At 43.4% G+C, this 11,479-nt stretch overlaps 1 protein-coding gene across 3 annotated transcripts; it reads left to right on the forward strand.

Annotated features, from left to right (window-relative positions):
- The first annotated feature begins 359 nt into the window (after nt 1–359).
- tbc1d31 (TBC1 domain family, member 31) lies at nt 360–10,975 on the forward strand. 3 transcript variants are annotated; one of them, XM_039806899.1, is made up of 23 exons: nt 360–769; nt 1,146–1,286; nt 1,667–1,782; nt 2,744–2,922; nt 3,125–3,276; nt 3,452–3,611; nt 3,831–4,031; nt 4,156–4,332; nt 4,509–4,588; nt 4,699–4,845; nt 4,995–5,128; nt 5,420–5,553; nt 5,661–5,840; nt 5,923–6,155; nt 6,288–6,360; nt 6,508–6,587; nt 6,691–6,826; nt 7,044–7,136; nt 7,603–7,731; nt 7,988–8,182; nt 8,450–8,537; nt 8,948–9,151; nt 10,070–10,975. In XM_039806899.1, the coding sequence occupies exons 1-23, from the start codon at nt 699–701 to the stop codon at nt 10,222–10,224; spliced, it is 3,258 nt and encodes a 1,085-aa protein (XP_039662833.1). In that variant the 5' UTR covers nt 360–698; the 3' UTR covers nt 10,225–10,975. The 3 variants fall into 3 exon arrangements, with proteins under 3 accessions (XP_039662833.1, XP_039662834.1, XP_039662835.1); XM_039806900.1 differs by having other exon boundaries at nt 7,988–8,158; XM_039806901.1 differs by lacking the exons at nt 8,948–9,151; nt 10,070–10,975 and having other exon boundaries at nt 7,988–8,210.
- The last annotated feature ends 504 nt before the right edge of the window (nt 10,976–11,479 follow it).

Below are 11,479 nucleotides of genomic sequence, written 5' to 3' on the forward strand. Positions count from 1 at the left end.
TTTGACTACTTCAAAATGTATTATTTGCAGAAAAGAAAAGTCCTAGAAATCCTAAACAACATATTCAGAAAAAAATCTTAACTCAGGGTCCGGTCCAATACTCTCTTTTCTCTCTCTGGAGCTTTCTATTCCCTCTCATGGTCTTCTGAAGACGTTCTGTTTTCAGAGACACCTGCATTTAGACATTTACTAAATTAAAATACCTGTGGTATATACATTTCATGTGTCACTCTCAGTTTAAAACATATCTCTGCACGCCTTGTGTTATAAGAATAGAAGTTAATAAAGTCAGTGTTTTGAACTACAACTCCCATACTGCACGCCGCTGTATACTTTTGACGTCAATTTTGGGCGACAAAATAACTCCTCAAAACCTCAAAACAAGCAAAATTTCCTGAAACTGTAGTTAAACTGTTAGCGTATCGTTTGATAAGCATTTAAAGGACTATTGAGCTCCGATTTTTCTAAATGGTGCTAATCTTAACGGCCTTTCTGGCCGTTACTTAAAACTAAATATAACGTTAACGTTACTGCATGATCTTTCAAATTTCGCGCTGTTTGCTCCGCCTTTAAATGGGTTAACTTAGCCAACTAGCCCGTTAGCTAGCCATGCTACTGTAAACTGGGGCAAGTCGAGTAAGGAGGATATTATTTTGTATTGTAAATGTATGCTCTGAGTTTCTTCAGACTTCTTTAAAATGGAAGTGACGGACATCGGAAACAAATTAGAGGGGAAAGTCTGGCATCGAAAACCAACACCAGGCAAAAGGTAGGAAATAGATAAACGATGCTTGATTAACGTTAACGTTAGTTGTCATTGTGCACCTGATGCTGCGGGGAGGGACACATGTATCTGGATTAGGCTGTAAAATGTCTCTGTAACGCATACCTCTGAGCCTAAACTAAGGTTAACATTGGAAGTGTTAGCTAACTGCTTGCAATGCGGTCATGTTCAGTCACACATGTATGCAAGTATGATACTGTACTGTATACTCCCAGGGGATGCCTCTTTACATTTTTGTTCATGTTCAGCCACTTTTTTCAGGGTGTAATTGTAACCACTAGAGAGCAGCCATGCTTCATCAGTGTGTTGCTTTTCATTTGAGTACTAAATGGGTGTTGTCTGTCTTCCTTGTGTGTCCTAGTGTGTTAGTGACGGTGGTCCGCACATCTCAGCAGGCCAAGACGGTGCGTTTCCTCCATGTGGCCTTTGACACCACAGGAGACTCCTTCCTGGCTGGAGATCACCATGGCAACATCTACGTCTTTGACATCAGTAGGAACAGGTGGCTGACTGCTCAAAAGCCCCAAAATAATTGAGTGTTTTAAGTATTTGATTATCACTATTCTATTTTATTAACATGATTTGCCTTGTGACATGTTTACGAATAGTATGGTCCATATACAGTCATGAGCCCACATTTCCTATATATGTCATAGGCATTTTCATTCTCTCACCTGAATGTGTTCTATTTGGAGCCAAAAATATGGTAAAAATACTTTTATCTTCTTCCCAATTGATCTTCTCATCTACAAGGACGTGATCCGATGATCGTGTTCCAAATATAAATGTATCTTCCTTCTGTTTAGAGCTGAACAAAGTGGTCTCAATGTGAGCGAGTGTGTATGTGATCATTTGTTTTTCATCGCTTCTTTCATGGGCCAGATTTCGTCTGGTGCAGAAGACAGGGCAGGCCTGCACTGCTCTGGCATTCAGCCTTCGCAGGACCACAGAGTTCCTTGTGGCTCTGGCTGACTACACCATCAAGTGCTTTGACAAAGGTAGGATGAACACATCCACGCACGTCGCTTCGTTCTTTTCATAGTAACTTTCAGGGGTGTACCCTGTTTTTAGGTTCTCAGGACTTTTTCCAAACAAGTTAATTTTCAATGACACTTGCTATTAATCACCTTATGTATGCAGAGGATTTGGTAATCATTTGCCCATATAGTGCTGGGTTACAACAATTTTTCAAGGTTTGCTCTCAGTACGGTGTGGATTTCGATATCAAATATAATGCAAATAAGAGCAATATTATGATTGTTAGAAGTAAAGAAGACAGGAAATGACTATTTCCTGATTTCTTTTTATCTGGTACTGTCCTTAAAGTGTATGATGAGATTAAATATCTTGGTCATCATATTGTTAATGATTTATCAGATGATAAGGAAATCAACAGACAGTGTCGCCAGATGTATGCTCAGGCTAATGTGCTTGCACGTAAATTTGGCATGTGTTCTGCTAATATTAATGAAGCTTTATTCAAAGCATTCTGTACACCACTATATACTGCCCTCTTGTGGCGGTCTTACAGAAAAAAAGTGCATGCAGAGACTGAATGTAGCATATAATGATTGCATGAGACTAGTGCTAGTCCAATGTTTGTTAGTGGTAGTGTGCCTACCTGTTCTGCCTTAATAAGAAACCTTATTTGTTGATACATGTGTAGAATGTCTGTCTCAGAAAACAGAATTATTCAAGCTTTAGGCCACATTGATTTTTGCTCTGTCAGGTATGCATCTAGACTGTGGAGACATTGGTGCTCCTGTTTGTATATTACAGGTGAAGGTTGTTGACCTTTTATTAATTTATATGAATTGTACTGTATACTTATTGCTATATGTTTTTAAATATTGTCATTTTTAGTGTACTATGGACCTTCCATTTGTGTCCTGAATAAAGTTGTTATTATTATTATTGTTGTTGTTGTTGTTGTTGATGTTTCATTGTCTTTTCTTTCAGACACAAAGCAGCTGGTCAGTTGGATGCGGGGTCACGAGGGAGCAGTTTCGTCCATCTCTGTCCACAGCTCGGGCCGCTACGCCATCAGCACGTCTTCAGACACGGCTCAGCTCTGGGACCTGGACACCTTCCAGAGAAAGAGGAAGCTCAACATCCAACAGTCTGTTGGCATTCAGAGGGTAAACATTCAAAATGAAAGCAACATTTACAAATAGTAGTTTAATGACAAAGTTGGAGTTGTTTTTTTTCCCCCTCTCAAGAAGAGTTTTTGGTTAATTTGAAGCTGTTGATATACTATATGTCTAGTGCATTTATGGTATGCACACACTAAATGTGTTCTTTCTTCATTGTTGTCGTGGCCCACTGTTGTTTGTGTTGCAGGTGTTTTTCCTGCCTCTCAGTAACACCATCCTCAGCTGTTTCAGTGATGACTCCATCTTTGCTTGGGAGAGCGACACGCTGATCTGCAAATACCAGCTCCCTGTCCCCGACTGCGGACCCAAAATCTCCTACAAGGCCTTCGCTGTCACACGGTCTTTCACATCACAACTAACTAACTAGCGCATTTATTATATAGCTTTCCAGTGTAGTGCTTCGTTACCATATGTCCCACCCTGCTTGGCTCTAAAGACTTCATAAGCACAATAAAAAGTAAATAGGGATCAGAAAGCTTTATCAAACACTGATATACCTGACTTGTGTTGGCAGTGATGGTAAGAGCCTTGCTGCTGGTGGGCGCTCCAACCTGCTGCACCTGTGGTGTCTGGACAACAAACAGCTGATCAGGGTGATTCAGATGCCCACGCAGGTCCGAACCGTCCGACAGCTGGATTTCCTGCCCGACAGCTTTGACGGAGGAGCCAGCCAGGTACACAGACAACCGAGGAATTTTCACTCATCTCCTCTGTTCTCCTGCTATGGAACCTCGTTTTACACACCTTTGACATCACTTGCCTGTGATGCCCCGTCTGTGTATCTGTACATGCTAATGAGCCCATCGTCTGTTTCTGTATCTCTGTATGCATATGTTTGCACTTTTCTGCGCCTGCGCCCTGTGTAATTGAGACTTTTCGTTTTGCCTCTGTAGACACTTGGTGTACTGAGCCAGGACGGCGTGATGCGTTTCATTAACATTCACACCTGCAAGCTGCTTTTCTACATGGGTTCCCATGATGACGCCATCACCACGGCGGCGGTCAGCCCTAACGGCCGACACGTTGTGGCCATCATGGATAATGGCAGCATCAATGTCTACAGTGTTCAGAGTCTCACACAGGAAGTCAACAAGGTGACCGTCAGTTGTGATAGTTGTGCAAAGATGGACAAGGTGGCAAGAGTTTTCTCATTTGTTGATAATAAGATATTGATCTGTATTCATATAATGCCTGCGTTTGTGTGTGCCCCTCCCCCAGCCTCCTCCCTCCCAGGTGGCGGTGGTCACTGGCGGTGGAGCTGACGATCAGGACTTGTCTAACCTAAAGGTCAGGGTCAGGTCCGAGGTGGTTCAGAGACCAGCCAAGAGCTTGGGTAGGCGGACACAGGTGAAGGTACTCCGACCCCCCGCTGGGTCTACAGCTGAGGATAAAGAGGTGGGAACAACACACACCAGTGTTTCCTATACATTGTTTTTCTTTTTGCAGAGTGATGTCAAGTTTTATTTATCATAGATGTTCCACCACAAATGCACACAAAGCATTTCCCTCGCTCTAACCAGATGCATGAGTGCGTATTTAATACTGTGTTACGGTTTCGTGTTTGTCAATAGAATGAACTACCTGCTGGTCTGAATAAGAAGAGACTGGTGGCTCTGCTTAAGGCGTTTGGAGAGTATCCTGCTAAATACAGGTAAAGGTTACTTTCATGCAGGATTCATGCATGCATCTGATGACTAAAATGCCAAGTTTTTAACACCTAATGTAACATTTCCATGATTCATTTATGTATCTGTGTTGCAGGATGTTTGTATGGCGGTCTTTGTTGTGTCTCCCAGAGAACCATGCGGCGTACAGCAGTCTGACTGATAAAGGTCTGCATTCAGCCTACCTCGCTCTGAATGATAAATACCCCATCAAAAGTCACAAGCTACAGAGGGGACTGCAGAGGTACACACACACACACACACACACACACACACACACACACACACACACACACACACAATTGCAACTCATTATACGTATTTTCTTCTTTCTGCAGAATATAAATGATTTTTAACAAATTCATTATTTAGTCCTTTTCCTGGGCTCCACAGGGTTTTGTCTGCCTTCGCTCACTGGGCAGCCATCTTTGGAGAGGTGGAGTACCTTCCCCTGGTAGCCTTCCCTTTCGTCAAGCTCTTCCAGAACAACCCGATGCTCTGCTTTGAGGTGGTGGCCACTGTCATAGGTACTTCATGGTTGTAATTATAAAATGCCATTTCCCGAGTCAACGCAACATTATGAACGTGTATGAAATTTCAACTACACACATTTGAAAGCTTTCCAGTATTTTGGGCTGCTGCTTTAGGTCCAGGATCTTTCATTACTACATGTTTTTTGTGCCTTGTTTATGTGTAGAGAATGGCAGTGCGACATTCACATTTTGCAACTCTGGCTCTGTTTATCAGGCATCTGAATGTCTTGAGTCCAAGTCTTGTGTTATCAGTCTGTCTGAATACGCTGATGTTTGGTTGCACAGTGAATTGGGGTCAGCACTGGTTCGAGTACTTCCCCAACCCTCCTCTGAACATCCTGAGCATGGCGGAGAACGTTCTGGCTCATCATGACAAGGAACTGCTGCAGCACCTGGTGGACTGTGGCATCACCTCACAGGTAACCGCTGTACGCAGCTACACACAGCTGGAGGAGAAGAGTGGACGAGTGGTGAGAGACAGGCTTGTCCTGGAACTCCACGTGATGTGCATCTCTATATCATTTAGCTCTACGTGTGGCCCCTGCTGGAGACCTTGTTCTCAGAGGTTTTGACTCGCGATGAGTGGCTCCGACTCTTTGACAACATCTTCTCCAACCATCCATCGTTCCTGCTCATCACCTGCGTGGCCTACGTCACCTGCTGCCGTGAGCCTCTGCTGCTCTGCTCCCAGAAACAGGACTTTGAGGTAACTCTCATAGTGAGTCAGGAAATGTTTCCATCTCTCTTCCTCCATCAAACGTTTTCTCCTGTTTTTCTTTTGCTTCCAGTATTTTTTCCACCACCGTAACAACCTGGATTTGGGAGCCATGATAAAGGAAGCGTACCGGCTCATGGGCAGCACACCAGCTGACATCCATCCCAGGACTATGCTTTCTGACTTCACACCGCTGACCAAAGGCCAGTACCCCGTGTTCAACCACTACCCCCAATTCATAGTGGATTACCAGAGCCGGGAGAGGGAGAAGATACGACTGCAGGAGATGGAGTATCTCCGCGAGAGGTGATTATTACAGATAGTGGATCCAAAGTGTTAATAAGATAAGAAATGCTAAAACTAGCGTTTAGATTATACATTTCAAAGCCATTAGTGAGAAAATATCCAACAGATGAAAAGTGTTTGTTTGTCTCTCAGGCAGGAGGTGTCAGCCATGCACGCAGATTTTCTGCGTCGCCAAGCTAAAGAGGAGGCCTATTATGCACAACAGGTAGATATTGTTTGTCGAAATGAATTCAGCCATAGATTTGGTTGGAATTGGTTTTGTTTTGCCTGTTCGTAAAGTTAGCCTGTATGTGAAACACAAGCCTGAAATGGAAGTTAAGTGAACTGAATACTTTGACTGATTTGAACACAGGAGCTGCTGCAGAAGGCTGAGGAACAGCGCAAAAACATCCTGGCACAAGAAGAGGAAAAACTAACGCAGCAGAGGGCAAAGTAAAAAGCACCAGATGCTCACACCTCCATAGTTGAGTCATGAGGACAAAAGAACGATGTGATTTAGCAGAATTGGTTGCTGACACTGCTCCGTCCTCTGCAGGTTGGCATCCATGAAGAGAGAGCTGAAGGTGAAGGAGTTACAGCTGCTGGACGAAACTAAAAGACGTTTCCTCAAACACCAACAGGACCTGAGAGCCTCACAGGTCCAAAGACTAGACCAGGAGATCAGTAGAAAGGTAACCTGGTGATTAAAATGTAAGGTAGTCTTTTGTATGAAGGAGCCCGCTTTAGCCATACCACAGATCCCGAACTCTGCTGCTCACTTTATTATGGGTAGTGTGCTTTTTATTAACAACATTTTTTTTTTCTTCTACCAAATAATCTTCATCATGGATTTAGTAGCCCTCACTTTTGAGCACTAACCAACCAATAACCTTTAATGCTGTGCTACAGATGGATCTCCGGGAGCGAGAAACAGCTGCAGCAGTCCAGGATCTAGAAGTCCGACAGATGGAGCTGGAGGCTCAGAGGAGACGCCTCGAACAGGTTACAAACCGCTTGCATGCTTGCAGCTTCCTCTCTCCCAGCCTCCGTCTTTTGATTCATTTCTCCCTCCCTTCCTCTCTCTCTGTGACCATGTATCCCCCAATGATGACTCCCCTAAACCTAGAACGCATTCTGCAGTTGAATTACCTAGAAGCATAAAAGGAAATGTGCTTTCTCTTACTGGACGTTAAGTAGAGGTACAGGTCAGCCTCTAAGTTTGAGACTTTATTGTTTATAGGAAGTGAAATCACTCATGGTTGTACCTAATTCAAGACTTCCCAGTGTTGTAGCCTCCTCTAGACACCACCTTTTTTAAATCCTAATGAATGAATATCACACACACATTCTGCATTTAGATTCTTACAATCAAACACTGAGGTCTGTAAAATATGCAATTTTTAGATGATGTAATAGTCACAAATATAGTCACTAGTTGTTGTTTTTTTCCCATGGCCATTTCCCTCAGCACCTGTTTAAGGAGCAGGAGCGAATGGGACGGGAGGTCGAGGAGGAGACCGAGGTGAGGATGAGGAGGGCAGAACGAGAGGGTGAAAGCTACACAGAGCTGCTACACCGTACAGAGACAAACATGCAGGTTAGTGACACATTCCAATATGGAGCCAGTGTAATAATCTCGACAAAAGCACACCATCTCAATGCACTCGAAAATTGGTCTGACTTTACGGGAAACTATCACGTTAGCCACGAAGGCATGCAAACTCTGATTTTGGCACAGTTACCAGTGATCTTCTCCTCTTCCTCTATCCGTTAACTTTCTCTAAAACACACGCACCAGCACACACACACACACACACACACACACACACACACACACACACACACACACACAGGTCCTGGAGGAGTCCCTGGCGGAGGCGTGCCAGCTGGGCTTGGACTCTGACTGGCAGAGAGAGGTGGCGGAGCGCCTGCAGCAGGTCGATGCCAAGCAGGAGAGGAAGAGGGAGAGACTGGCAGAGCTTCACAGGCAAACCCTGGCAGAGGAGGAGAGACTGGCTGACACCGTGAGAGATGTGGCCGGAAGGAGGGTGACTGAAGAACAACAATTTACATGATGTATTTGCTTGACTATGTACAATGATTGTGACATAATTTATGGCCTTTTCTGTTACCTATAAAATCAGTACTGCGAAATTGGTTTTAAGATTTGTGTTCCTTGCTGAGAAACTTCATATCTGACCAGTGTCTGAAATACTAATTATGAAACCTCACGCAAGACAAATTGTAGGATTTGGAAAATGATGCTGTTTGGTGATCGTTATTCAATTAGACAATAAGTATTTGTTAATTTGCAGTGGGATGAAGTGATGAGCTCCAGAGCCCAGTTACAGGAGCAGCAGCCGCCCTGGGAGCAGCAGCCGCCCCGGTCTACAGCAGACAAAGGTATTACTCCACATATACACCTGTTGTGTTTGTGGCCTTTGAGCTGATCTGTCCATTATCCAGACGTGGATCTAATATTCAAGATTCAAAATTTTTTTATTGCCATCCTGTTATACAAGCACAAATGTGTGAAAGGCTTACGCTGGGAGCTTCCATTAAAGAAAAACAGTAAGTAGTAAATGTAAGGGAAATGTAATAAAATAAGTGCATAACAAATGAGTGAAAGGAAAAAAAGTAAATATAGAAAGGCATATAAAATATAATGGAATAAAATATAAGAAGCGATTTAAAAAAATATCTACATTCAAGGCCTATGGCACACGGAGTGAATATTGCACAGGGGTTTGAATTATATTCAAGAAGCCGGGTGTTGCATATTGGTGTTGTAATATGCGTTTGCTTTGTGGCAGACGACCAGAGACAGATGGGGGTAAGATCCCTGTGTTCGACCAGAGGACTTCCTCCTAGAGCCAGTGCCACCACTGCTGTTAATGTTGGAAGCAGCACTGCAGGTCCAGCAGTCAGACACAACCCTGCCACCAGCCCAAAGCAGGCAGGAACCAACATGGTGTGTCTGAACAGCAGCTCACCTTCAGAGAGCACAGCCACCAACTGTAAGTCATTCATTCATCAAGTAGATAAGGCTATAACTATATAGGCTTATGATAGGCTAAGACTATATCCAAAGATATTCAGTTTACTGCTATAATATAAGGCTGGCAAACACATTGGAGGAGCTGGAATTGTTAAATGTTTGCCATTTTTGCTTGAAAATTGACTTTAAGGGCCCTATCTCGCACCTGGCGCAGCGCAAAGCCCGACGCAAGTGTCTTTGCTAGTTTAAGACCAACGCAGTTGTTAATTTCCCGTCCAGCGCCCGCGTCGTTTAAATAGCAAATGCACCTGCTCCCATCTTTGCGCCCATGGGCGTGCAGGTCTTACAGGGAGGTGTGTTCAGGTGAATTCTTGGCGTATTGCTATCTTGAGGCAGCGGAAAGTGATCGTGCCATTGACCAAGAAAAAAAGTCAATAGCGCAGCATTTCATTGTTATTTTAACAGCAAATTGGTAAAATGCGCCTATGCTCATGCACAGCGTGCGAACACTATGCTTGTTACACACACACACAGGGAAGTGCATAATTGCATTGCGCCAAGATACGTACGCCCCTGACTTTTAAAGGGAATGGGAGATGACACTCTGATCAAAACACACCTATAAATTAATGAAGACACGAAGTACAACTTTTTTGAACCAGGCGCCCGGTGCATGGACCCTTTTTTTCTGCCGTCAGATTAGCAAAAGTAGATTTGGACACACCCTAAACGCACCTGCGCCATGCGCTTCACGCCGTGCCCTTAGATCGTTGAAATAGGGCCCTTAACATTTAATTGATTATCAAAAGTATTTGTTGATGAATTTTCTGTCAATAAACTAATCCACTAGTTGTTGCAGCTCTACATAATGTGACCACCATTACCTTGAGTTTCTGCGGCAATAATGTTCCTGTTTGTGCTTGTTATTTTGGGTCAGTTTCCCTGGACCGAGGCCGGGCCCAGCTGGACAGCAGCGAGAGACAGCTGCTGAAGGAAGTCAGAGAACTGAGACAGAAGCTGGCGGCCAGAGCCAGAGAGGGCAGCTCTGCCTCCTCACAGTCTGTCCTCACACTGTCCTCTGTCTCACCGTGACCACAAACTGCTCTCTCGTCTTCATAGTGTCACAAAAACATATTCTTGCCTCAAGCAAGCAACAGATACAATGACTCAGACTCAGTTTACCATTTTCCAAGTGCTTATATACCATCCTTTTTAAACTACACATTATTAAAGCAAATAGTCAAACATGTTAACTGCGCATCATCAACCACCATCTCATGAACACCCACGTCTTCCGTTTAAGACACCAGTCTTCTGGTTCCCTGTGAGGACAGAAACGGGTGCTCTGATGTTGCCTCGTGTGATGTGCACATGATTGTTTAGCTTTTGTCACCACTCTAGGTCGACCATCATTCATGGCTGGGCTCTCTGATAATATTGCTGCAAGCAACGACAGTTTCATTCATTTTATCTCAAGTCTGTCTGTGGCCACTCCAGAAACACACTGTCCTGTATAACTGGGGATAGTTGTGAGCACAGTTACAAACTGATGCAGCGTACAATACTGTCGGTACCATGTCTAACTCGGCTAACTGTATGTGAAACATCTGTTAGTTCTATAGTGTCTGCAGTTTAACATCTTGTTATACAAACTATTATACCTCTGAATTTGTTATCATACCACATTCCATTTAATGTTCAGTTGTACACTTTATATTCATGGTTGTCATTTTTTTAAATATTTGTGCTGGTGCTCCATTTAGAATTTTTTTTATTTCAATACAATTTTTTGTGCGATTTGTCTTATTTAAAACCTGGTTTGGATAAAATGTTTTTAAAAAAACTTCCTATTTCAAATTTTGTTTCATTTTGTCTTTTTTAAGAAATGTGCTTTATACAGAGTGCATAGGTAGTGTCTTACAAACGGACAGCATGCAGTATGCAAATCCAGTTCCTCAGGGCTTCCACTACAGGCGTTATCATTTAGATTTCACTATAATTTGGATTAGAGGTATGTTTTGATTGGATATATCAGGGAGTTTGTTTCAGGGTGTTCATGTTTGTCTACTCATGTCAACACAATAAGCAACTTGTCTCTTTTCTTAAACCCGATCTGGTTGGACTCTGCTCCTCACTGGGTGTGCCTGTGAATGTCTGTCTCTGTCTTTTGGTCCTATAGTCATCCAGGTGTTGTTTGACATGAGCTAAAATGACAGCCATCTCCATTCCTGTCACTCATTCTTTTCTTTCCCTCCACCCAAAGTTGATCTGTCCTGACGTGCTGTAAATCACTCTCAGGCCCTGGAAGGAATACAGCAAAATCAGTCGATCATTTTCTTTTATATCA

This window comes from Perca fluviatilis, chromosome 7, assembly GCF_010015445.1.
Source record: "Perca fluviatilis chromosome 7, GENO_Pfluv_1.0, whole genome shotgun sequence".
Classification (NCBI taxonomy): Eukaryota; Metazoa; Chordata; class Actinopteri; order Perciformes; family Percidae; genus Perca; species Perca fluviatilis.